The 27,983-nt window shown below is 44.4% G+C and overlaps 2 protein-coding genes across 3 annotated transcripts in view; one reads left to right on the plus strand and one right to left on the minus strand.

Annotated features, from left to right (window-relative positions):
- On the plus strand, window positions 1–13,130 carry nelfa (negative elongation factor complex member A). 2 transcript variants are annotated; one of them, XM_054753174.1, is made up of 14 exons: window positions 1–253; window positions 3,213–3,384; window positions 3,445–3,606; window positions 3,681–3,770; window positions 8,104–8,231; window positions 8,311–8,380; window positions 8,449–8,537; window positions 8,607–8,715; window positions 8,802–9,133; window positions 9,339–9,438; window positions 9,538–10,945; window positions 11,034–11,296; window positions 12,689–12,842; window positions 12,908–13,130. In XM_054753174.1, the coding sequence occupies exons 1-11, from the start codon at window positions 44–46 to the stop codon at window positions 9,720–9,722; spliced, it is 1,647 nt and encodes a 548-aa protein (XP_054609149.1). In that variant the 5' UTR covers window positions 1–43; the 3' UTR covers window positions 9,723–10,945; window positions 11,034–11,296; window positions 12,689–12,842; window positions 12,908–13,130. The 2 variants fall into 2 exon arrangements, with proteins under 2 accessions (XP_054609149.1, XP_054609150.1); XM_054753175.1 differs by lacking the exon at window positions 12,689–12,842.
- faah2b (fatty acid amide hydrolase 2b) overlaps window positions 10,120–27,983 on the minus strand; it is a 24,039-nt gene continuing 6,175 nt past the window's right edge. Inside the window, exons 3-11 of the mRNA XM_054753176.1 lie at window positions 25,552–25,688; window positions 12,880–13,089; window positions 12,686–12,805; window positions 12,491–12,626; window positions 12,315–12,432; window positions 11,163–11,282; window positions 10,988–11,099; window positions 10,728–10,916; window positions 10,120–10,646 (exon numbers count right to left, since the gene is read on the minus strand). Coding sequence (XP_054609151.1) covers window positions 10,471–10,646; window positions 10,728–10,916; window positions 10,988–11,099; window positions 11,163–11,282; window positions 12,315–12,432; window positions 12,491–12,626; window positions 12,686–12,805; window positions 12,880–13,089; window positions 25,552–25,688 — 1,318 coding nt within the window. The 3' untranslated portion in view covers window positions 10,120–10,470. The remainder of the gene's footprint in view (window positions 10,647–10,727; window positions 10,917–10,987; window positions 11,100–11,162; window positions 11,283–12,314; window positions 12,433–12,490; window positions 12,627–12,685; window positions 12,806–12,879; window positions 13,090–25,551; window positions 25,689–27,983) is intronic.

The following is a 27,983-nucleotide window of genomic DNA, read 5'->3' on the forward strand; positions in this document are numbered from 1 at the left end:
AGTCCATTAAAATGCCCGAACTCAAAACACTTCTTTTTCCAAGATGGCGTCGATGAAGGACAGCGACACTGGCCTGTGGCTTCACAACAAACTGGGCTCCACGGACGAGCTGTGGACGCCGCCGAGTATCGCATCGCTCCTCACTGTGTCCGTGATCGACAACATACGGCTCTGCTTCTCCAGCTTGTCGCCACCGGTCAAACTGAAACTCCTACTCGGGATGCTCCATCTTCCCCGGCGGACTGTGGACGAGGTGGGTTCCGTGCATTAGGCGTCCTGCTCGCCCGCCAGGTGGGCTTCAAACCACCCGGTGGTGGCCAACTAATAAGTGCTTATTTATTTTTTTGAATGGTACTTACCATTTAATTATTTGTAACTGCACTGTATTTTACCTTTATACAGTTAACTATTTCTGTTAGCATTAGCTTGCTAGCTTGCAACACCGCGGAAGGTGACGAGAGTAGCAACGAAATGAAGCGGAAAACTTGTCCTTTTTTCTTGCACCCGATTCGGATCTTACACCTAAACTTTATCGGAGAACACCTCCACAACATAAATACAAAACTACGCTTTTTAAAGCACACAGCTGCTTGTTTCCAGTAGTATGCTATCTAGCTGACAATTAGCTCAACAGCTCTCGTTCAGACATTGTGGCGGTGTGATTGGAACACCACACGGAGTCAACCGGGGGGGTGGGGGGCGGTGCCTTGACATCCTCCAGCTCCTCGCATCGCTTGTGTCGTGCGTTTGATTGCAGGCTTAGTAATAGAGGTGTGCGAGTCATGTACAAGTCGTTCAAAAAGCGCAAGTTTTTTTTTACTGAGTACTCACGGGTACTCGTCTCCATTAACACGTTCACTTCCTCACACCTGCTACATCTAACTGAATTTTAAAAAGGAAACCAGATAACATGTTACTGATGCATGTTACTGTAGCATGTTACATGATAAGTGATATTACTCAAAGACAAAACAATAATCAGCAACAGTTGGTATGGGAAAAATGGACCCATTTACTTCTTTATGCATCTGGGGTATAGTTTTATCCACAATGTAGTGGTAACTAGGCATAATATGGTGATGTTCGAGGTGCTCAATTAAGCATATAAACTAGGGTTGTCCCGATCTAATCTTCAAGATGGTGATCAGCTGCCGATCCGCTGTGTTTTGAAGATTCGATAATATCGGCTTAATAATATAATATTGGTTTTATAGATGATGCCCAAGATCTAAAAGATCTTGCCTCATCTATAAAACTGTGTGTAGAAATCTTACTAAAAGTGTGCGTACGCCAGAGACCCCTAACTGTGCGTACGGACAATAATATTCAGACCTAAAAAAAAAGGTGGCGTATGCACACATTCACGCAATTTGTGTACGCAACTCCACTCCACTCCACGTCACGCCCTCTCCACGCCTTCAATTTGGCATAAATGGTCAATGCAAAGTGGCTCATGAATGCAGCGTCTATATTTAATGACTCTTGATTACATTTGGCTCGGTTCTTCTGAATCATGGCTGCTGAGAAGCCGAAGACAAAGAAGCGGAACCTCACCGAAACGGATGTGGAAATCTTAGTTGGGGAGCTGGAGGCCCGTAAAAACATAATATTTGGAGGACACAGCAGTGGCATAACAAGAGGAAGATGAGCGAGTGCAATTAGCGTCCGCTGTCAACGGCGTCAGTGGAACAGGACGCAGAACTTTAAAAAGTGGTCGTATATCAAGGCACACATTTCCATTTTTTGTGAACATGTTTCTACATTTTTGGTGTAGGGAAGAGCTAAATCCTCCCCTTATGTAGCACTCGAAGTCGGCAGGGTCTGTGTTGAAATCCGCAGAAGACCGTTATATTGACGAACATCTTCACCATTCACGCCCAATCCGGACCGCTTCCGCAGAGAGGTGCTACAAGAGTGTTATCTTGGCCCCCTTGTGTGTGATGTCTTATTGATTGATTTCCAATAGACAAAGTGTTTGTCTTGAAACTTGAGGAAGCAAATGAGATCCGCTCTGTTTTGGTTAGGCTTCACGGGCACCAGCATGCAGTGAACCCGCTCCCTAATCAGGGTGTTCCAGCCACCGCAGCTTTGACCTGTCCATGTGTGATCCGAGGCTGTGCAAATTATTTTTGTAGTTTATTATTTTGATCCCATGTATTCTTATTACTGCCAAACATCCACCGAACTAAATTCCGGTTCAAGTCAAATCGTATAAAAATAGCGTTTAATGGCTCAATTAGGGTGGGTTTTCTCCGGGTACTCCAGTTTCCTCCCACATTCCAAAAATGTGCATGTTAGGTTAATTGGAGACTCTAAATTGTCCATATGAGTGAATGTGAGTGTGAATGGGTGTTTGTCTAATATGTGCCCTGCGACTGGCTGGCGACCAGTCCAGGGTGTAGCCCGGCTCTCGCCCAAAGTCAGCTGGAATAGGCTCCAGCATACCCCCGCGACAGAAGTGAAGAGAAGCTGGAGGGATGGATGGATGGGTGGATTGTTGAGTCGGTCGGTCGGTTAGGTCCTAGAGACGTGGTGACCACAGCTGCCCAGGGGGACCCAATGTGATATTTTTCATAGGTCCCAGAATTCCTGACAGCACCCCTGCACCTGGACAACAAAATACACCTGTCAGTAACATGTTCCATTATGTTCCAACACGTTCCTTTTGCTCACATGAAAAATGGATTACTTTAAACAAAAGGTGCTATCTTCTAATTTGGTTTCATATTCATCTTTTGATGTCAAATCTTAATGTTTTCAGTCTACAGCGTCACTGTTCCAATATTTCTGTTTTTGTTACACATCAAATTAACTGGAATAACAACTAACATGAGCTACCTAAATTGGTTGCTCAATAATATTGTAACATATTTACAAGAACATAAAAAAAACTGTACAGACATAGGTCAGGTCTTGCTCCCCTGGTAGCCTGGCAAACTTCTGTTTTGTTCCGTGAACTTGTTTTTTGTGTTTTGGGTGTGTTTTTGGCATTTGCAGCATTTTGCAATTGCAGCATTTGTGTGATTACAGCATTTTTAATTTCCAGCGTTTTTTCATTGCATTTGTTTTATTGTGTTTGTGTTTTTTTGGGGGGGGATCATTTCCGTTTTCCGAGCGTTTGGATGTTGCTGTGTGAGACATTCACTCTGCCATGTCTAACCTTGTATTTATGCTATAGTATGCTCTAATGGTAGCCTCATTTTTGTGTCCAGATGAAAGAAGCCCTCTCAGAGATAATCCAACTGGCCACAGTGGACTCCGAGCCCTGGGTGCTCATGGTTGCAGACATCCTCAAGTCCTTTCCAGAGACGGGCTCTCTCAATTTGGACTTGGAGGAGCAGAATCCAAATGTGCAGGACATCCTAGGAGAGCTCAGAGAGAAAGGTAGTACAGTTTGTTCGTGTTTTGTTGCCTGCCATTGATGATATTTTTGTTTCCACCCAGTGGGGGAGTGTGAGGCGTCCGCTATGCTTCCTCTAGAGTGCCAATACCTGAATAAGAGTGCATTGACCACACTGGTGGGACCCCTTACTCCCCCCGTTAAACATTTCCAACTGAAGAGGAAGCCCAAGAGTGCTACGCTCAGAGCCGAGCTATTGCAGAAATGTAATGGGTTTTTTCTTCCTCTTTCTCAGTACCTGTAGTGCACTTAAGTAAATGTTCTGTTTTTGTTATTCTAGCCACAGAGACAGCGCAGCAGCTGAAGAAGACCGCCGGAGTGCCTTTTCATGCCAAAGGGAGAGGATTAGTCAAAAAAATTGACACGACAAGTAAGTGCTGCACCTACAAAGTCCATAGTATCTCACAAAAATATATTAGCGAGCATTATGTGATGTCTTCTCAAGGGACAATACTATAGAAAGTAAACTTCTCTTAGGGCCCTGTGAAATCCGTTTTATTTGTTCTCAAACTCCATTTTTTCCATTTTTTAATTTTTTAGAATTCAGTTTTTTACCATCCATCCATCCATTTTCTATACCGCTTCTTCTTCATTAGGGTCGCGGGGGCATGCTGGAGCCTATCCCAGCTGACTTCGGGCGACAGGCGGGGTACACCCTGGACTGGTCGCCAGCCAATCGCAGGGCACATATAGACAAACAACCATTCACACTCACATTCATACCTATGGACAATTTAGAGTCTCCAATTAACCTAACATAGCTGCACGGTGGTCTAGTGGTTAGCACGTTGGCCAACACAGTAACAGCTTGGAGATCGGGAAGACCTGGGTTCGATTCTCCCCTGGGCATTTCTGTGTGGAGTTTGCATGTTCTCCCCGTGCGTGTGTGGGTTTTCTCCGGATACTCCGGCTTCCTCCCACATTCCAAAAACATGCATGTTAGGTTAGGAGTTTTTTACCTTTTCCACTTATTTTACCAGCATAGAATGTATGCTATTTGGGTTAGGGAATAAAATGTAAAAATCCTTACATTTATTGATGCAATGCATCATTGGCCCATTTTGTCCAGTAATTGAGAAATGGATGTAGCTTAGCAAACTTTTTGAATGGGATGTCAGCCTCAGCACATTTTGCTACAAAGTCTTCAACAAACTGTAATGCCCGTGCTGGTGATTAAGGAAGATGTAGTCACAGAAGTAATTCCAATCGCATTACTAATGTAAGACATTTCAATGACACCCTTATTTTGTTTACACAATTAGACAAATGTGACAAATTTATTTTGAAGGCCGGAATGTGTTGTCGACCAGCCCAGGGTGTACCCCACCTGTCGCCCGAAGTCAGCTGGGATAGGCTCCAGCATACCCCCGCGACCCTAATGAGGAGAAGTGGCACAGAAAATGGATGGATGGATGGAATGTGTTGTGTGTCTTGAGAATGGCAATTGACGGTTGATACACGCAGGGTGCAAGAATAAAGATGACTCTCGTCTTTTTTCACTCAGAAACTGCACGTCGTCAGTGGGCAAAGTAAAATGGTCCTTACATTAAAGCAGTAAAATACAACACGATGAAAATATACTCATCTAGTCTGAGTCGCGCATACCATCACGCACACACAACTGCACTAGCTAAACTAAGCGAACCCTGCTAGCTTCCATTCACGCTCCGTAACAGAGGAGTTTCCAAGGTTTTTTGCCGCTGTTTCAGCATGTTTAGTAGCGTTTGTGCGGTCCCTATTATAAGCGGCAGAGCAGCACTTCCCGTGCGAGCTCCCTACACCATGACGCAGCAGTCCGGGCACAGTGGGAGGGAACTACCGCTGTAGCTACGCAGCCGAATATTCAACGTCCAACGTGAAACTCAGTTCACCACGGTACACCGCGGACATGTCTGCATGGTGGTGTTGCGTTTTCTTTTTCTTGCGGGTGGCGCGAGTCAACCAGCTTTGAGGCGCATTACTGCAACTACCATGTTGGAATGTGGCTCAGAGTTACAAACTTGATGAAGATTGGATCGAGACATCCCTACTAGCAGTAGCTCACCAGCTGATGTTGAGTAGTTCACCAGAGAATATTTGTTTCACCTCTTAGTATTTTTATAAGTGTTCTATTCAAACATGACACTTGGATTTAATGACAAATGAGCACACTGAGTGAAGATGTGCTTTGTAAATAAAGTGCCATTTAAATTTAGTGTGAAATGTTGAGTGGTCTCAGCAACTTTGCCATGAAATTAACAGTTTCTGTTCATGTTTGGTGCATATTTGGCATTTTTAAAACAAGTCATAAAAAATTGCTATTTGTCATTTAAAAAAATAAAAATACAGATGCAGCAATGGTGCAACACAGCGGCCGTAGTCCGCCCTCCCATGCAGCCCACCACCACAGCTTCAAAAAACCCTAGGGGAAACCCTACGTGGTGGTCAGTGTACAACAGTATAGATTTACTATCCACAGAAAATGAATGAACACACAGCATTGTCTAAAGGTCTGGCAACACAAGTGAGTGGCAAGATAATTGTGTCTTGCCTACAGTCAAGCATGGTGGTGGTAGCGTCATGATCTGGGGCTGTATGAGTGCTGTCATTACTGGGGAGCTGCAAAATAATTGAGCTCCAATGAGCTGACCACTCATAAGAGAGTGAGTTGGGTGAGTTGGGCAACCGAAAGCAGACGTTAAAGTCTAACTTTTTTTTTTGCTAGGAGCACAGTGGTCCCTAACTTAATTTAATTCATTTTAATTTTATCTGGTCACACATACACAAGTATATGAAAATTTGCTCGCAATGTCGAACATTTTAGCTGTAAAACGTGACCATTTAGTCGCCGTTTGGAGCCCTGCAGTGGCTGCAGAAGCTACCTCTCTGTACGTGAAATGTCCCCTCTCTGGTAGGAAACGAGCCTGAGCTGGTGCGCAAGGTGGAGGTATAGATCTAGAGCCGGCTACATATATTCAGACTCACCTCGGCACACTGCATGGGCTCTGGAACCAGTCTCCAGAGGGGCTGGATATTATTCAACTCTGGTGTTGCCAGCAATGAGAGGGGACGGGCAGGGTTGGCAATTCCTGTTGCCCCATCATCTGCTTTTTTGCAGATGATGTGATCCTCAGCTCTCACTGGATCAGTTCACAGCTGAGTGTGAAGTGGCTGGGATGAGTCCATGGTTCTTGCCCAGAAAAGGGTGGAGTGTCATCTCTGAGTCGGAGATAAGATCCCACCCCAAGTGGAGGAGTTGAAGTACCTCGGGGTCTTGTTCTTGTTCACAAGTGAGGGAAGGATGGACAGCGAGATTGACACGTGGATTGGTACACCGTCTGCAGTGATGTGGACTCTCATCGGCCTGTTGCGGTGAAGAAGGAGCTGAGCCGAATTTCAATTGACTAGTCGATCTATGGTCCTTTCCTCACTTATGGGCATAAGCATGTGTAGTGACCGAAAGCACAAAATCAAGCGGATGAAATGAGTTTCCTCTGTGGGGTGGCTGGACTGTCCTTTTAGAGATAAGGTGAGAAGCCCTGTCATCTGGGAGAAATTCAGAGAAGAACCGTTGCTCCTCCACATTGAGAGGAGCCAGATGAGGTGGCTCGGGCAACTGGTTAGGGGTTCAGCCGATGTCCCACCGGTAGGAGGCCTCAGGGAAGACCCAGGACACATTGGAGAGACGGTGTCTCTCAATCTGCCTGGGAAGGCCTTGGGATCCACCAGGAGGAGCTGAAAGAAGTACCCGTGGAGAGCAAAGTCGTGTTGTAATGTAATGTAATGCTATTTATTTATCGGGTATGTTGTGTATGAAACAAAGACAAGCTCATTATCGAACTGAAGGTCTTAAGATGACCACTGGCTCTGTGAAAGCTTAACATGAAGGAAGGACAGCTGTCAACAACACAGTTACGGCCTTCACATTAAAAGCGCTGCACATTGCATCTTGTCTGACAGCACTTAACACAAGTCTCAGAAGAGTTGCTTCCTACATCATCAAATTAAAAAGCACAAAATGAACACAGTCTCACCATTGGTAGGAGCCTGGAGAGGGAACTTTATCACATTGTTTTTGGACTTGTGGCTGACAGCCAGTGTGGTAGCATGAATTAACTTGAACCTGAATAAATACGAACATGAACACTCAACACACCTATAATAATGTCTTCAAATCTCACCTTTTTGCATTCACAGCAGGCATCAGCATTTGGCAACAGCGATGTGTTGAAAGAAGAACAAAAAATATAAGTCTATTTATATTGCCTCGGAGCTATGGTGCGTTCAAGAACCCCAAACAACCCCAACAAAGTGGGAATAAATGTTCTGCGAACATAATGAAATAAAAAGACAAAAATATGCAAAAAGAATGGGATTTCTAACAAAATATTATTTTTCCAATAAAATAATAGTTCTTATTTCCAAAATTCATATGCGTTACATAAAATTTTATGTAGTTATTTACAAAACTCTTTGGTCCAGTTTGGCCACGGCCCGGCGGTTGGGAACCCCTGCTCTAAAGTATATACAAGTTGACTTTTTATTATACGTTTATTATATGTGATTAAAATGCTTGTTGAGATGTGAGGGGAATACTGACGTTTGTCAGATACTATAGATCACTTACATTTACCCTAAGTGCATCTATAGCTCCATTAAAGTTCATATAAGCAGCACAATTTTATTACATACTTAGAACATAAGAAACTGTTTTTGTCTCTCAGCGCCTCTCAAGGGGATTCCTAAGGCCCCATTCCGCAGCCCAACAGCACCGAGTATGTTTAGCCCCCCCAGCAACCGCACGCCCATTGCCCCTGCACGCACGCCGCTGCGCAAGGAGCGTGGGGTCAAGGTATAATGATGAAGCTGCTGTGATAATCATTGAGCATGAGCTGCGACTTGAAGCTTTTTTCCCCTTCTTTTCTTTACAGCTTTTAGATATTTCTGAGCTGAATATGGTCGGAGCTGGAAGAGAGGCAAAAAGGAGACGAAAGACTTTGGGTAACAACATGCCCATGTGCTGCATAACTGTAGTTATGAGACGTGAATTTGCTCTGTCTGTTTTGTAGACACAGAAGCAGATGAGAAAGCAGCCAAAGAAGAAGCAGTGGTGGAAAACACCACACCGGATTATGCTGCCGGTCTAGTCTCCGCACAGGTGCTTTAATCTGCATGACTTGCATCAGAATAGCTGTGGAGGAGTTCTAACAGGTCTTCTCTGCTCCAGAAACTGGGGGCGCTGAACGAGAATCCTCTTCCATCAACCAGCTACCTACCAGCTACGCCCAGCATGGTTCCATCGTCCTCCTACATTCCCAGCTCTGAGGCACAGCCAGGTGAGAGAACGTCACACAGCAGAAGCAGAACCTTCTCCCTTCACTTCATTGTGTCTTTTCATCCCGTTCCCACCCCCACCCCAAAGCAAACGCAGGTGGGTCAGGGCGGGAGACGCTTCAGTTGGCCCGCCAGCCAGAGGAGTCGGCGACGGCAGGCGCAGGCACCACCGCTGCCACTCTCCCGGGCCAATACAAGCAGAGGACACCCATGTATAACGCCAACACCACGGCCAACCCGGCCACCCCGACATCCCCCAGCACGCCGGCATCCACCCCCGCCAGCAACGGGCCACCGGCTGCTGCGACTGCGGGCCAGCCTGAGATGCCCACCCAGCCTCCCAATACCCCTCAGACACCCACACCAACACCCGCCCCCACACCAACACAGCCTCAGCCCAAAAAGAATCTTTCACTTACGGTACAAAGTCACTTTTGTGTTGTTTTTTTTAAATATTTCATCTGGAAACACATTCTCAAGCGGCAAAATGCATGCCAAAACAACACGCCAGCATCAAGTAATTTCATGACAACAATAAGGGTCAATATTCTAGTGTGTTGAATTAGACTGTAAATGATCTCACAAAACAGTGAACACTGTTAATTTTCTGCTTCATGCTTCTCAGAGAGACCAGATGTATGCGGCTCAGGAGATGTTCAAGACGGCCAACAAGGTCACCAGACCAGAGAAGGCCCTCATCCTGGGCTTTATGGCAGGATCCAGAGGTACATGATGTCTTGTTTCACTCCACTAACGGACTTACAACAGTGAAAAAGACATCAGATGTTGCGTCCTAATAAAAGCAACGTGTGTTTCCCTTGCAGAGAACCCGTGTCCAGAGCAGGGTGACATCATCCAGATCAAGCTGAGCGAGCACACAGAGGTTTTGCCCAAAGCGGACGGCACGGGCAGCACCACCATGCTGGTGGACACCGTATTCGAAATGAACTACTCCACGGGCCAGTGGACTCGCCTCAAAAAGTACAAACCCATCACCAACACCTCATGAGGGGGGGTGGAAACAGGTGGACCTTCCCCCTTTGCTCACATTTTCAGATTGTTTACACACGTTCAGAGTTTGATTCCACATCGGGGCCAAATTGAGCAGCCAGCGCAGGAGAATATTTTGATCTCATTTGGTTATTTCTCAGTTTGTCCCCACCAGGCACCTTTTCAACGTGACGTACAAACGTCTTTTGTATGAATGTGTCACACAAACACTGAGCGCTCTTCTGTTTGGAAACATTTTTGCCCACCCCCTTTGTTTTTCCCCAACCAAAGGGAAGAAAAAGTGACAACAGACTGTTAAGACATTGGTCATCTGTGTGAATCAATTAAAGCTATTCCAATTGGTCTTTGAGGTGGTTGTGGTTGTCGCTGTTTACAAAAAAATGAAGCAATTGAGATATTTTTATTATGTGATTGAGGAGAGTTGCAGCATTAAGCGGCACTACAGTCGATATATCAGCACCTGAGACTTACAAGAAATGATAGGATGGCTGATTTAAAAAAATCCATGCCTTCCATTCCCTTTACAACAATTCATTTCAATTTTTTTCCCTTTCATTTTTTTCTAACTAATAATAGTCACAAACTAAAGCACCAATGTTTACCTCGACAAACCAACCCCTCCCTCCCATGTGATTATTTTCAAAAACACATTTTGGAAGCAGTTGGAAAAGAGCATGAAATAATTTCAAAGATTTTAGTAGCAATTGAAAGATCCCATTGTGGCATTCATCTGGTGGGAGGAGGCTCTAGTTGCTCCCGGGCTCCCTCCAGCCTCCAAAGGACTTCTCCAGGTAGAGTGCCACGGCCAGGGACTGACGATCCTGCAGCTTCCCCGTCACTACCTGAACACCCAGGGGGAGACCCTCCTCGTTAAGCCCCAAAGGGCACTGGGTGACAGGTAGGCCCAGAATATTTAAGATCCCTAAGAATGGGGTGGGGGGGGAATATGATTTTACTTGTTGAAAGACAATCAAAGAGTAATTAGAATACTGTGCTACACTACCAGTGTAGGCGAAGTCAAAGGGTCTAAAAAGACAGTGGTGGTGTTTGGGGGCCACTCTGGGGTGTGATGGGTAAAGAAACACTCCATCAGTCCCCAGCAGCTCCTCCACTTCCTTCTGGAGCTTCTCCTTCATCTGGATAAGGGAAGTGGATGGTTTGGACGCGTGCATCTTCTCTACCAAAGTCAGACCTGTAGGCCCCACATGCACATTAATTCATGTAAGTGTTTGATTAAAAAAATAAATAAATACTGACACTCACCAATGGCGGCAACGGTGTGTTCTGATTTGCCCATCATGCGTTTCAGGAGCTCCCACAAAGGCCACACTGGGCGGCCCGCCTCTCCCAGCAGCTCAGCGAAGGGAACAGGAGGCTGCAGGAGAACACATCTAGTGTACATGTCCCATTTAAGGTTAAGAGTGTCGTCTCCTCACACCTTGCCATCTTTGCCAGGAAGCCCCATGAAGGTGTCCCAGATCTGGAAGCCATGTCGGAGCTCTGGGAAGTGCACTTCTTGGACTGTCACCCCGAGATCCGCTTCCAGACGTTCCACCACCTGAGGAAAGAAACGTGAGAGTTCTGTCTCTTCTTATGCAAAAGTGACTTTTTAATAGGGGTGTCACGGGACGAAACAAGACGAGATTTTGACCATACTTTTAAGAAAAGTACAATGATTAAATATTAATGACAATATATTGCAATCTACTACCTTGCATTGCTCCTCACAAGGCTACACTCGTCTGCACTGTGTGTATGCTACCAGCCCCACCTCCATCCACTGAGACAATGAGACTGTATGACTGACAGAAGGACTCACTCAGTTTATGCTGTTCTATGGAGGAAACGCCCCGAGGTGCTGAAACCAATGTACAGAGTGAATCCTCTTTCTGCCTGTTTGCAGGCGGTACATGAGGAAAACAGACATGCATGCACACGGCAATGTCGTCCCAGGCCTATTTTTTTTCTAAATGAGAAATCTTGCCACGTTTTAATCTCGCAAGATGTTGTGACAGCCCTACTTTTTAACGATGTTCTAACAGGAATATGCCTTCCTAGAGCCTGGTAATGAGCACCAAACGTGAGAAACGTACTGAAAACCTATTTAAATCGCTTTTGAAGTTGCACCTTTTCATGACATCCTGAAGGGAAAACACCCTTCCTCATGAAGATGATACCAATGGAGATGAGCCCGGCCTGTGTATATATGCCCACCACTTTGAAAAAGGAAAAAAAGAGGCTTCGCTACACATCTTGAAATAAAGCCTGCATATCCATCAATCAGCTACAGTACAAATGTAAGTTTGAGCATTTCTATTGTTTGACATGTGCAGCGTTACACGCTATGTAAAAAGTGGATAAAGGACACAAAAGTGCTTCTTGGAGACGTGTGGACAAACACAGCTCACTAGCATTAATGCTACAAACAAAACAGCGTGTTCCCAGTAGGGTTTACTAAAAGTAAACTTTAAAAATGTCTCTATTCCAGCATCGAGGCTTGGTATTAGACAACACGCTTCCAATACACTATTGCTTATTTATAATATGGGACCTTTTAAATGCTATGAGTGATCACATGACCCCCGCTCACCTTCCTCTGGATCTGTTTGAGCTCTTGGCTGACCGGGCTGGTCAGAATAGAGCCTCCATCATCCGGGATGGTGAAGAACCGCAGCTTCTTCAACTCCACCTTCTCACTCAAGGACAGCCTGTGCACTGAAGTGTTAGGATACATACAGGAAGTCATGCAAACATGGACTCTCTCACATGTGAGCGTTCGGTCCCGCCATGATTCTCAGCATGGGCAGCAGGTCCTCTGCGTAGCGGCACATGGGCCCACTGCAGTTATACTCGGCATGTCTGCCCGTGTCCTCAGGGTACTGGTTGTCATTTGACACAACACCTGCAGGAGTAAGAAGGGTTATGGTGCGTTCGAGTGATGTGTTTGCTTGGTTGTCTTACCAGGGGTGGTCTTATGGCCAAATATTCCATTGAAGAAGCAGGGCATGCGGATGCTGCCGCCAATGTCCGAGCCCATCCCAATGACCGCACCTGCCGCAGCCAGCAAGCTACCCTCTCCACCTGATGGAGAGCAACATAAAAAAAGAAAATCACAATTGTATGTAAAAGGATTGATCCATTTAAAGCCTGCTAACCTGAGCTGCCTCCTGGTATCCTCTCCAGGTTGTACGGGTTGCTGGTGATGCCGTACAGGTGGTTGTTCGACTCAGCCCACATGCACCCCTCGCTGGTGTTGGTCACACCCAGTGGGATGGCTCCTGCCCGCTTCATCAGGGCCACAGGGGGGGCGTCAGCAGTGGCCACGACTCCACGCCTGGAAATGATGCCCGTTGTGAAGGGCATGCCTGATGCAGGGGCAACAACAATAAAGTAAAAGGAGGTTCAACAGTCAAAGAGTTAGCTTACATTGAGGGCCACCCGTAGAAATTGTTCTGCCTCACATGCAAGTGTTAGTTCATTTATACATACAGACTCTTATTTGGAAACGTGCTTTTATTCTCTACAAGCTCTGCAGAAGCAAAAAGGGCCAGAGGGGATGAGACAAGCAAGTGAAGCGTTCTATCAACGCAGAATCAAACGCAGAAGCCTCACCCACATGTATCAATATTTTGTCTGCACAGAAATGTCATATACAAATGTGCAGTTCAAACGTCTTCAAGACATTTAAACTAGTTTGTTTTATGCTAGTAGTCCAGTATGGGTTACTAAATCATTTATTCAGAGTCATACGAAGTGAAAGGATAAATTAGTTTATATATTAGCATGTTTAATACACACACCCTTGCTAGCATACATACAGTACACATGATCAAATGAATATACTGATTTTTTACCACCACCGCATGCTAACTGTTGTATCACTATTATATTGTAGTATATGATACAGGTGTAAATGGTCGTCTTTAAAGTGTCGCACACAATCACACATACAGTGGCTATCCACACAAAAACGTTTCCAGGTCAAAACAGCAAAGTATTTGATCGTTTCAGCCTCTCATCCACACGGAAACTGCGTTCATGGGTGTCGGGAAACAGTATTTTTTTTAAACGGCTGAAAACGCCGGCTGGTCGTTTCTGTATAGATGAGCAATCCGCAGCTTTTTTCCATCGACCCATCGCTGTCACGTGACCAGAAGTGAGATTTGATGACAAGCCAACATATCTCAATAAATAAAAATAAAAAAGAATGTTTTGTTAACCGAATGAATGAACAAGCATTTATTTAAGTAAGTTATAGAAACAGATAATGATAAAAGTGCATTCACATAATCAGCAGTCAGATAGGGTCACAGAATGGGGCAAGCGGCTAAAAGATAGGCTGTACTATGCTGGGAGCGCATGTGCTATTTTGTACAAAAAAAAGGTGCTGATAAGAATCCTACCACGTCAGCTAAGACGCAATTCTCAGCTCTTGTCATCACACACACATCACAGAAGAATGCGAGGGATAAGATATCTTAGTCTATGGATCGGGGCTGACTCGCTCCTTCTGGTCAGGAGACTGCTTGAGGACAGACATTAGCCGCAGAGCTACGGAAAGATTGCCATCCTATTCTGTCTGACATATTTTCAATACAAAAAACCGAGGCAAAACGAGTCAGTAAGACAGTTTGCGACCGAGAACAGCAAACTAGCATCCGAAGCTAACATGGCTGCGTCACAAGCTAGCTTACGGAGCATTAGCAAATAGATCCATACATTGCAAAGAGAAATGAAAACTGACTTAAAAACATTCAAAGAGGACATTTCAACCCAAATAAGAGGTTAAATGACAGAGCCGAAGAGTCACAAGAAGTTTGTAAAGATAACCCAGGAGCAAAAGGAGAAGATGAACACGGCCCTGACGCACATCAAACAATTCAAGACGTGGAGCTCTGAGGTGAACAGAGTAAAGGACAAATGAGAACACAGGCTCATGATGGACAAACTAGATGATTTGGAGTCGAGGTCCTGACAGAATCATTTACAGATATGGAAAGACGCCGAGGCAAAGAGTAACTTTGAGGGGTGGCTCCGCGGGGAGCTCACTTTGGCTGATGACCTGCGAATCCAGCGAGCCCAGTGAGCCTTGTCACCAAAACAGGGCAACCTCACAGATCAATCGTAATTAACTTTCAAGAGTTCACGCAGAAGAAAATGACACTTAAAAAAACCTCGGGAGAAAAAAGCAGTACAACTCGAGGGTAACCGGATCTACTTTGACCAAGACTTCGCGGCGAGGACACTGCAACAGCTCAAAGCGTATGTAAACATTAAGAAAATGCTTTTTTTTTTTTTTTTTTTAAAAAGGAGGGCATTCGCTTCCAAACCCCCCTAAATAAGATGCACGAATTACAACCCGAGTTTCATGTAAGATGGATGTTTATAATGGTTGTGTGATTAAGATAATTCATAATTAATACGTTTTGGCCGGTGGTGAATGATAGGCGATAATGGGTGAAGTTGGGTTGAAAAAGTCTTCCCCCCCCCCCAAAACAACTCTAGTATGAACAGTGTCCTCGTGTCCCTGCTGTGGGATTAATAAAGTACTACTACTACAAGTAGTAGAGAACACTTTCTTAGTCGGAGACCCCCCCGCCCCACCAAAAAAACAAGGAAGTCTAAGAGAGTATGGCTTTTTGACATCTCTCTGTGGAAGTGTATATAGGTTCTTGTTATGCCAGGGGGAGAGTAGGGATAAGCTCCTACCTTCTACAAAATGCCCCTTCAGCGAGCGCCTCAAACACCCTCTGACAGCTAAGTCCAACTCCTGGCCTTCTCGAATGGCATACACCCTATACCTGGCGGAACTGTTACTACTAACTACTACTAACAGCAGAAGGGGCGAGTTACTGGCACCCCAAAACCAGTGCTTCGGGAAGATGGGACTCGATAGCCGGTGAGGCAACCCATCTAGGAGAAGGAAAACTCTGATTTCAAACCTCCACTGCCTAGTGGCAAGACCCAATCGGGGAAGGGCTAGGGGAGAAAACTCCCCTAGCGAAACGAAAAGAAACCCGGAGTCGGTGTCCCATAGGCAGTTTGAAATTGTGCTCAACCTCAATCTGGCAGCTCCTGCGACACACCGATACCAAGCTGTACTGGTCTTTACCTTTCCCTTGGACTCCATTGGTGCTGTAGAGAGGGGGCACCTGCTGCATGGACGACAGCGAATTCTCCATACACTTTGCCCAGGCCTGCGCCCTGGAGAGGACACTCCAGCGTCATGTCACGTGACGGAAAAAACACGGGAAACAACAGTTCACCAGTTATAAGCCTCCGCTCAATTGGCGTAGAGCTGGGCGCAAGGGGTTGTTTTCGACGGTGGGAGAGGTCATAGTATCTCACTGGACAGCTACCACCTGCCTCAAGCTGGGCAGCCCCCAGCCAGTTCGGTGCTGTTCCGCCACGGTCTATTCGCCTCACTGGGTGCGTGGGGCTCAGGAATGTTTATGTTCTGAAACATGGACTGCAAACCTGCACCAAACAAACACAAAGTAAATAACAAAAAGCCAGCACTCAAATTCGGGTGCTGGAATGTCAGAACCCTACTTCCGGGGTTCTCAAGCGGTTACGGTCAGATAGAGGATGCACGCAAGACTGCCGTAATAAACAACGAACTACTAAAGCTCAAGGTGGACATTGCCACACTCCAAGAAACGCGCCTACCAGAAAGAGGCTCATTACGTGAACGTGATTATACAGTACCTTTTACTGGCAAGGAAAAAGTGCAGAAGAGACAAGGGAGCACGGAGTCGGCTTTGCAGTGAAAAACTCTCTGCTGAAGATGGTGGCTCTTGCAGAAGGAGGAACAGAAAGAATGCTTTCTCTTCGTTTGCACACCTCAGGCGGACTGGTCAACCTAATTAGTATCTACGTGCCTGCCTTGTACTCCGGGAAGGGCATAAAAGAGGAGTTGTATCGTCAACTTACATCGATGATACAAAGGATACCCCCCAAAGAACACCTGATCTTATTGGGAGATTTCAACGCCAGAGTGGGTGCTGACTCAGGATCCTGGCCAACATGTATAGGGAAGCATGGAACCGGTAAGATGAATGAAAATGGACAACACCTGCTGGAACTGTGCTCAATCCAAGGACTCTGCATTACGAATACCTATTTTCAACTAAAACAACAACATAAAGTTTCTTGGATGCACCCACGCTCTAAGCACTGGCACCAACTGGACCTGATACTGACACGTCAACATCATCTGCAGTATGTACAGCTCACCCACTCATATCAGAGTGCTGAGTGTGACACGGATCACTCACTGGTTTGTTGTAAGGTCAGGCAACATTACCTGAAGCAGATGTTTCAGTAAGATGGAAAACAGCAAAACCAAGCACCTACATCTGCAACCGTGACTCACTCGCGTATCGGGCTATACAGCCACAAACAAAGTTCTCGTAATCCCGCTATTCAGATCCATAGTCTTCCGAGACTGACGGATGCCAAGGAGGAGGCGTTGACAGGCAGACATATTTTGAGCTAGGCCATTAAGATTCAGTGCCATCTATACTCATGATGTTGATGCAGCATGAAGTATGGAATAGCAACACTTAAATGTGAACGAGTTACATAAGCCAATCGAAAAATCTAAGACAATAAGCAAAATGAAAAGGGAAAGAAGAGTTATCTTTCTACAAGAAACACCTTGCCAAATCCGAGCACAAAAAATTTGACACATTAGGTTTTAGACATATGTATTCATCCTTGGAAAAAGGCAAAAGGAGAGGAGTTGCAATTCTAGTATCAAATGGAGTACATTTTCACTTCTCAACTGAAATAACAGGCCACCCGTTGAAACTAGTTAGTTAGTTAGTTCATTTATACATACAGACTCATTATTCTGAAACACACACTTTTGTTTTGATGCTCCACAAGCACAGCAGAACCAGAAGTGCCAGAGCACCGGTTAAAAGTTTATGTTGCCGAGATGAGAGAAGCGATTGAAGCTTTCGATCAACGTAGAATCAAACTTTGTGTAACTCCTGCAGAAGCCACACCCGCATGTATCAATATTTTGTCTGCTCGGTAATTTCATATGTAAATGTACAGTTAAAAGAAGTTTGTCAAGATATTTTATTACAATCTGCCAGCAACGACACAGAGGGACGCTACATTTTGGTAAAACGCTTCTTTGATCATGAAGAGAAAACACTTATGAATGTCTACAGACCACCCCGTTGTGACAAACAGTTGATAAATAACATTTTTAATTTGATCAGGTATCAGTATCAAGAGTTCTGGTTTGGAATGTTGATTTGAACCCGTCCCCTCGATTCCACAAACCTGACAAGGAGGTCAACCTCAGGCAATACGTGTCTGAAAAATGGGAAATGGAGGAAAAAAAGCAATGGGAATGATAGATGTGTGGAGGGAAGTACACCCCCAGGAAAGATGTTTTACTTTTTTCTCCTCACCACGTAAGGCCTTTTCTAGAATAGACCATTTTTTCATGTTTGAGATAGACATAAAATTAGAGTAAGACATATCTGACCATGCTGGGCATGTGGTGTCCCAATTCTCCTTAAATAAAAAGGGGTAATGGGTAAGCGCTAAGGGGTTTACAGCCCGAGAAACCAAGTGTGGTCGGGGCCCAGACTTGAAATGAAGGGGTAGGCGGACCTACAACACCCACTGACAAGACAGTAGGGTGGAGACTGAAAGAAGCATAAATGTAAGTAATTACGCATAATTATTGACTTTCACAGTAGCATCACCAATGTTTTATTATATATTCAATCATTTGCTACTCCACGTAAATATTCGCCATGTTATGAATTGTTGGTTCTCGTTAGTTATAACTAGCCAGCTAACACCAATATCTAACTTCACTGCAATCTACTGCATTTCATATATAAACTGAGTGTGAAGCTTCTGGGATGAGACTCAGCACCTCCAAATCTGAGGCCATGGTTCTCAGTCGGAAAAGGGTGGATTGCACCCTCCGGTTTGGGCATGAGGTCCTGCCCCAGGTGGAGGGGTCTTGTTCACGAGTGAGGGAAGATTAGTGCGTGAGGTCGACAGGCAGATCAGAGCAGCGTCTGTAGTAATGCGGTCGTTGTAGCGGACCGTCGTGGTGAAGAGAGAGCTGAGCCGGAAGGCAAAGCTCTCAATTTATCCCGGTCGATAACCTATGATCATGAACTTTGGGTCGTGACCAAAAGAACGAGATTGCGGAAACAAGCGGCTAAAAGGAGATTCCTCCGTCGGGTGGCTGGATTCACCCTAAGAGACAGGGTGAGGAGCTCGGTCATCCGGGAGGGGCTCAGAGTAGAGCCGCTGCTCCTTCACATCGAGAGGAGCCAGTTGAGGTGGCTTGGGCATCTAGTGGGGACGCCTCCCTGGTGAGGTGCTCCAGGCATGCCCAGCCGGGAGAAGGCCCCGGGGCCGACCTAGGACACACTGGAGGGATTATATCTCACAGCTGGCCTGGGAACGCCTTGGTGTAAAATACAAAAATTGTAAAAAAAAAACGACAACGTAGAACATCATTATAAACAATATAGAACACATTTCAGCAAAGTTGAAAAATCATGTCAGTGACCCCTTAACGAAGTGTTTCAAACGTTTGTTTATCTATTTCAACCATGGACCGTTTGCGACGGCGCTTGAAAATTTGGCTGAAATTCAGCAAAAAAAAAAATGAACGGTCGGCACAGTGCAACATTTGCAAAGCCATCATAACATGATTCAAACTCCTCCGGATTCACGGTGTGAACAGTGCCCTGTTTTTGATGCGCTACGCCGAACTCCTTCCAACCAGTCAGGTAAGTAAAACAAATTACGTCAATGTTCTGCCAACATTGAAGCAGCAAACAAATGATACTATATATTGCAAATACAGCGGCCAACTCAAATATCCAGCTAACCTGAGGTTGTGTACTTTTTCATTGACAAACAACCTGACATTAAAGCTAGCTTTAGTCAGCAAGATGACCAGACTCCGCGTTAAGTGTTACTCCATTCACCATACCTGTTTGATATATTGAACGCAGCGTAGTAGGAACTCAATAACATGGTTAACTTACACTTTGTCTATTCTGCATCATAAGACCCCCTCCAACACATAAACAACAGGATATGTGCAGTTGTTTTTTCATGAGGTTTTCAAAAATAAAAATCATATGTTAAACGTGTACTCCTATGTAAAGAGACTTCAAAACATTTATGTTCAAGTTTAGTGGTTTGATATTTATATACTGATTGAAAATAGCCCTGTGAGAAATTCATAGTAAAGTAATTCAAAAAAATTCACAGAATTTAAAAAAAAAAAAAAAAAAATCATGGAAACATTCAGACATTTCATCCAAGAACTTTGGTAAGCACCCTCATTTAAACCACGCAAATTTTTATGACCCTACCTCTGAAAAGAACCGGAATCGAGAATCGATAGGAACCGGAATGGCTCAAATTCAAAAGATACCGAAAGCTACAAATAATGAAAGAAAATACTGGAAAAAGTGGCTAACTATGATTTCAAGTAATGTTGATTTTGTTTAATGTATTTAGAAGTATGTATGTATGTATGTATGTAGCTGCAACTGGCTTGAGACCAGTCCAGCGTGTACCTCGCCTCTCGCCCAAAGTCACCCACATGAAAATAACGGGACTAAAATATCTGTCCACAAAAACAGCATTTTAATAGGAATGAGAACGCCAACAAACTCACCTACAAATCCACCACCAAAGACAATATACGGACGAGGTAAAAACTGCTCCATTCAAACTGAATCATTCAGAATATTCAGAGCAAAACGTATTGAGGAAAGGTAAACTATTCTTTCCAAAAATGGCATCTGTTTCAAATGTTGTACTTCAACCAGCCATTTAGCAAAAGACTGGAAAGCCCCAGTTAAGTGTCTGGGGCATGACCGCGACCAACACAACACCGCAATGCACTTTAATACACCACCTCCAGGCCCTAGCTCTACTAGACCTACCAACTGAACAGAGATGTGTGTCTCTGAAACGCACAGAAACCCACATTAAACACACACAAGACATATGTGTTAGAAAACGGTCACCCCTCTACCTGCGCTTTATTCAGGGTCTCTGCAGGTTTCAACAAGTCAAATTTAAGACTTTTTAAGACCACGTGCTTTATTACTAGTGCTGCCACTAATGACACATTTTTTTTTATGACTAATCTTTCAAATAGTGGACTAATCTAAACGGAATATATTTTTTTTAATCTCTTTATTTTCTTGCTTTTTTTATTTTGAATACAACTCAAGGGTCAAAACATAAAATGTCCCCTGTACCATGACAAGTGTAAATAATGTACGTAGATAGCTTAGCATACTTTCGTTAGAAGCTCATTAAGATGCTCTTAGCAACTGGGCTATGCTATGCCATATTAGTCCGTGTCTGGAATGGCCTACTATCTAAATCAGGGTTATTCAACTAAAATTCAAATAGGTCCAGACACAGAAATTTTCATCAGGCTAAGGTAGGAATCTCACTTCTGTCCTGTCACTTTTGTGGCATAAACCGTGTTATTTTACTAGCATGGCTTGTATTTGAAGGCCGGACTTTACCGGATGGGGAAGTGTTGCCCAAGTGAGCCCAAACGTCAGAGTTGCTGCTAAAGTTGCTTATAAAAGCCCCTTGCAAGTGGAATACGCCTTGCCATCTGTTTTGAACCCACACATACTGTAGATGCCAGATACGACAACTTTCACCTGTCTCACTGTCTTCCTCTCTGTATCAGCAGGCAAAGCAGCATGCGGCTTCGGCGGTGGTCGAGGCAAAAATTCAGGTGTGGGAGAAGTTTGGTGAGCCCAAGGAACACGATTTTCGACTGGCCTTGATGTTCTGGCAAACCATCCGATGCCTCAGAAAGGGGAAGCAGTGCCCAGTCCACAGTTTACAGTGGGGACGGAAGGTCTACCTGAGGATATAGTCAGGCGGTGGAAGGAATACGTTGAGGCCATTGTCAATTCTGCTAACATACCATCAATTAGAAGAAGCAGAATCTAAGGCCACAAATGCAGACCTGTCCACCACCGTGTCTGAGATATCCGAGTTAGTCAAAAAACTCCTCAGTGGCAAAGCTCCGAGTAGCAAATGAGTTTTGCCCTAGATTTCTCAAAGGTCTGGATGTTGTGGGACTGTCTTGGTTAACACATCTCTTCAACATTGCGGGAACACTACACTAGATGGGGAGACCAGGGTGGTGGTCCCCCTTTTCAAGGAGGGTGACCGGAGAGTGTGTTCCGAATACAGGGGGATCACACTCCTCAGCCTCCCTGGAAAAGTCTCTTGCAGGGTGCTGGAGAGAAGGGTACGACCTCACTACTGGTGGTGCAATGTAGTTTTTGTCGTGGTTGCAGAACACTGAACCAGTTCTACACCCTTGCAAGGGTACTGGAGGGTTCATGGGAGGTTGTCCAACTGGTCCACATGTGCTTTATGGACTTGGAAAAGGCATTTGACCATGTCCCACGTGGTGTCCTTAGGGGGATGCATCGGAAGTATGGGGTTGGTGGCACGCTAGTACGTGCCATTCTATCTTTGTACAACCAGAGCAGGAGCCTGGTTCACATTTCCAACAGTAAGTCACACCTGTTCTCGGTGAAGAATGGCCTCCGCCAAGGCTGCGATTTGTCAACGATTATCTTGTCTTTGCTATTCACAGATGATGTGAGTATGAATCTTCTGGCATGAGTCTAAGCACCTCCAATATGAGGCCATGGTTCTAAGCTGTAAAAGGGTGGATTGCATCCTTCGGGTTGGGAGTCTGAATGGACCGATGAACAGTTACGTTGGTAATCTAGAATTATGTAGATATTTGCTGCTTTTTCACGTTGACCTTGACAGTACACTCAGACCAGACATATTTTTGAACAGGATCTGCCTCTTTGCCCTGGGCCACACACTTTGGTAGATTGTGAGCTTACTGCAATGTCAGTGACAGTTGGTTCTTTCTCCCCGCCATTGTTTACTGCGGGAGTAGGCTCAGTAGAAGTGGGGGCTTGAGGTGGTGGGCCAAAGTGCATTGCTGTGTCATGTCGGTCGCTGTCACACGCCATACACTTCACTGGGGTTTTACCGTCTTCTGCACAATGGCTGGTCGAAGGCCAATACTTGCTCCTTCCCTCAGTACGTTTTGATTTGAATACTCTGCATTTCACGCCTGGGGCGGTTTGCAGCTGAATGTGAAGCTTCTGGGATGAGATTCAGCATCTCGCAATCTGAGGCCCTGGTTCTCAGACAAACAAGGGTGGATTTCACCGTTTTGGTTGGGACTGAGGTGTTGCCCCAGGTGGAGGACTTCAAGTATCTCATGGTATTGTTAATGAATGAGGGAAGGCTGGAAGCTTGAGATCAACAGGCAAATTGACGCAGTTTCTGCAGTAATGTGGTCGATGTACTGTACTGTCGTGAAGAGAGAGCTGAAGTCTGCCTGGCAATGTCTCACGGCTAGCCTGGAAACGCCTTGATGTCTCCCATGGAGAGTGTCTTTGCACCTACTGAACAAGCTGTCCATTTCACCTGCGGGCACCTCAACCTCACTCACTCAATCCACCAAAGCCACTGGTGTTGTAGCCTATCTCAGGAGCATTCAAGCGCGAGAAAAAGTGGATAGACTATTATCGGAAAAGCTCTAATCAGTTCCATTCTTTCAGCCACCTCGGCTAGAATTGTGTCGTGCAGTGGAGGTTGCCGACCTCATCCAAAACGTGCTAGACTCGATTAAGTTCTACTGCGACAGTAAGGTCATGCTTGGATGTATTCACAAATCAATTGAGACCAAATGTTTCCACGTCTTTGTTCACAATTGAGTTTGTGGCATCCATCAGTCAACGACACCCAAATTCTACATCAACACAGACGACAATACCAAGACCTATTTCACAAGTAGTTCTTCTGATGGCAGTTCAGTAATTGTTGTGAAGCACCGTGTCCGTGCACCCCGGCCTGCGGTTTACCCTACTAAACTGTTCTTTATTCTTTCTACGCCTGCATTCGCCAGCGAGGCGCAGCCAAGACATAAAGCAGCAGAGGTAAATCCGGAAGGGCTTGTTCTCCCTCAGATCCTTGCCAGTCACAGCATTCTCATCACATCGCCTCTAACTTTTTACGTTCATCCTATTGAGGCCCAGGCTTATCGTGGGTAGCTACTAGATGGGGTAAAGGCTACGTTAGCCTATACTGCTCGCCTTTTTTTGCTTTGTTGCAAGGCTCAGGGTCACCCTCGTGAACTCCTTTATTTGTAATCACTCATCCATTGTGTCCATCCCTTTATGTTAGGTGTCCCTTACCAGATTGTGTTTCGGATGTGAAAATGGTGACCTAATAACGTCAGGCTGGGAGTATTCTTCATTTCATGCGAGTGCAAGTTCATTTATACATATTCTTATTTTTCACCGCAGAACCGGAAGTGCTGGAGGTCCGGTGAAATTTATAGCGGAGATGAGAGAAGCCATAGAAGCCTCCTGTCAATGCAGAATCAAAGTTTGTGAAAATCCCGCAGAAGCCACATTTGCATGTATCAGTATAGTCTGCCCAGCAATTTTATATACAGATGTGCAGTTAAAGTGAGTATGTCAAGATATGTTGGACATATTTATTACAATGTATTAGCAAAGACATTTAAGTTACTGTAGTTTGTTTTATGCTAGTAGTCCAAGATGGGTTGCGAAACCATTTATGCAGACTCATGCTCAGCTTATATAACTTCATTGGTTGTTTTAGTTTGAAATACTGTTGTATTAGCAGCCATTTTAAGTTTATTAGTACAGTTTTGCACTCTCTGTGAATATGTATGTCATTAATACACACTGCTGATGTTTACTTTATCTTTATATTTAGTTTCACTCTGTCAGTCTGGCTGATGTCAGCAGTGTACACTGAAGCTGCAGTTTAGCTGGCTGTCTAGCTCAGACTCGAGGACAGTACAGAAGCATTGAAGCGTGTGGAGAGCTAATCTGATGTTCTTTGTTTGAATTCATTAAAACACGCTTACATCATCCAATATGGGCCAAGATATGCTAAGCTATTATGTAAATTAAAAGAAAAAACATCTCATCTTTGTGGTATTGGCACTAGGGGTTTTCCGATACGATACTGCAGCCTTGAATATTGGCTGATACTGATTTTGTCGTGTGGAATGCTAGAAAAGGCTTGATCAAGTGATATTTCTCACAGAACAATAGTCAGCAACCACTTCCTTGTTTATGCGTGTGGGATATACTTTTATCCACAATGTAGTGGCTGCTCGGCATAACATAGCGAGGTTTGAGGTGCTCAATGATGTGTTTAAACGAATGGCTGCTTGTCGTCCCGTGGGAGTTTCCTATGTGATGCATGATGAAGTTGCTCGTATTTATTTGGTTCTGTGCCACCGCAGGACTGACACTGTCTTTTTCAGACTTTAGCAAAAAATACTGCTATGCGGCCGACATCACTCCCAATCCTTGCTACTTTGTCAACATGTTAGCACGCGCTGTTGTGCTCATGTGAGCTCTCTCCGGCCATTGCTGAATAGAAGTGTTGTGCTGCTGTTTCTGTTGTGAAATTGTTCATTTATTATTGTTATTATTATTATTCCAGCAAATCACCTTTTCAGGGCTTTAACGTACACGAGAGCGCAAAGGTAGTCAGCGCCTACAAACCGGAATGACCATTTGGGGGGTTGGACCACACACATTTTTTCTTAATTTTCTGTATAATGTCCTAATTTTGGGTTGTTTAATTTTGTCAATGGAATATGATAAAAAAAACAACCTGTGGGCCATAAAATGGCCCCCAGGCCACAATTTGGACACACCTACAAGACAAATACTGTATATCAACACACTCCATTGCTTTACCCTGAAGGCCAAAGGACTCCTTGACTGAGAGAGGCACTCCGAGGAACGGCAGACGGTCCTCCAGAACCTCCTCTCCTCCTGGTTCCTCATTGATCAGCTTGTCGACATGCGCCGCTTCCTGGAGTGCGGCGGAAAACCTTTACAGTGAGGAAAAAAAGGGGTGGTTTGGCAGTTCAAACCTCACATTGAATTAAAGTTGCGAGCAGCATTGAACAGGTCCTCGCACCCCCACGCAACTCGAGGTTCACAAAAGTCGGTGAGCACGCGGGACTCGACGCCAGTATCCCAATTTTTAAATAAATCTAGGCACCTTAAGTAGAATTTTAACGTGCATAATATTTATCCAGTTGGGGTCGCCAACTGAGTCGGGACTGAGTCGGAAAATTTCAGGACTTGGACCATGTAAAGGTAGTTAGACTAGTTATACATTCTACCAGTTGGTGGCGCCATTAGAGTCAATAACAAAAAGTAGTCATGATCAGACCCCAGCCCGTAATCCTCACAGTGGTTTTGAAGGAGATCTGATAATATGAAGTGAAGTTACGACTGTTTGATGTTTCATGGCAGGGAGCAGTCTTCTCCGCAAGGCTCCACCCACTGCGTGTAAATGAAACATCATGCTTCATATCATCAATGTGTTTAATGTGCCCTGTATAAATGTGAAAGTGATTCAATACATTAACTCAGAGGTGTGGGCCTATTTATAAAGCATGGGTTTTGTTGTCACTTCCTGTTGCCACAAGGAGGCACTGTTACTAATTGAGGAAAGGGAGTCGTCTACATCATACACACCAATTATTGTAGAAGCCTGACCTTGTGGAGTCAAGTTATTTGAGTTTTGTGTCTTTTGGCAAGTCTCTGCATACATCCTATGGCTTAGGCCAGGGGTCCTCACAGTCGTCTACATCAGTGGTCCCCAACCTTGTTTGACCCACGGACTGGGGGGGGGGGGTTCGTACATTATTGCAATCTAATTTATCTTATTTATTATGTATTGTGTAAAACTAAGACATGAATAACATCAAATTAAAAGCACAAAATGAATGCCGACCCACCATCCACCAGTTCCAGCCAAGCTTTTCCAGAGAGATTATTACATCGCTGTTTGACGTGTGTGGTAAAAGGCAGTGCGCTACCATGAATTAACTTGACAAATGTGCACATTAGCACTCAATAAGTCATCAAAACTTACCTTTATGCATTCCCACATAGTATCAGCATTTGACACCAAATATGAGGTGAAAGAAAAATGGTAAAAATACAGTAGTAGTCTATCTGTGCGGCATGAGATAAAGTTAGCACACGCACAATGGACATGCGTCAAGTGAGACGGACGTAACAGAGAATCGGCCACTTTTCAAAATAAAACAAAAAAAAAAAGATATAATGGAAATTATTGTTTCTTTCTGTGCGGGGGTGACCCGGCGGTTGGGGACCCCTGGTCTACATCATACACACCAATTATTGTAGAAGCCTTACCTTGTGGAGTCGAGTTATTTGAGTTTCGTGTCGTTGTCTCTGCATACATCCTATAGCTTAGGCCAGGGGCCCTCACACTTTTTCAGCCCTGCAAGCTACTTTTAAAATGACTAAGTCCCAAAGATCTACCTCCTACTGCAAACATCAAAAATATATGAATGTGTAATATATTTAGGAATTTTTATTAATTGAGTATTTTTGTACATATCCGGGATGCACGCACTTTTTCAGCATGCAAGTTGGCATGGTCTCTCTTACTATAAAACATATCAAACCTAATCGGTAAACTTTGAAACTACTTTACTAAATACTAATGATTAGTATTTCACATGTTAAAAGTCATGTCAGCTTAAAAGTTTACAGGTAATATACTGTAGTTGATATAATTCAACAATTCACAATTCAATTCAATATGGCAATAAAGATAATTACACATAGTCCCTCAATTGCTCTGTAAATATCCTCAGTAGTGTTTCAATCAAAATAACTACATAGCGTTCATTATACATACAGTTCATGTATTCCGTCCAGTTAGCATTTACGATCAAACATTACAGATATACAAGAAAGGCAACATATTAAAAACTGTTTCAGCAATGGACACATTTTCTAATTATTACCTCCGCCAAGCACAGTTTGGAGGTTATCTTTTTTAGCCTGCGATTATCTGTTTGTGTTCAAAATAACTTTAAAAGTTCTAAATGGATTTGGATGGAATTGTCGGAAATCGGATATGGAAGAACTGATTACATTTCGGGGGTGATCCGGATGGCCGTCTGGATCCAGGAATTTTTTTTAAGGATTCTTTGAAATTGCGAGAGAGGACCATTTTCGGCATTTGTGCATATAATTAAACAAAAAAAACGGTCAGCGCACTTGAAAAAAAAAAAAAAAAGTTTCCAACAGGTTGTACAAAATATGAAAGACTGATCCAAAAAATGTAAGCTTATTAT

The sequence above is a fragment of the Dunckerocampus dactyliophorus genome, chromosome 15, assembly GCF_027744805.1.
Source record: "Dunckerocampus dactyliophorus isolate RoL2022-P2 chromosome 15, RoL_Ddac_1.1, whole genome shotgun sequence".
NCBI lineage: Eukaryota > Metazoa > Chordata > Actinopteri > Syngnathiformes > Syngnathidae > Dunckerocampus > Dunckerocampus dactyliophorus.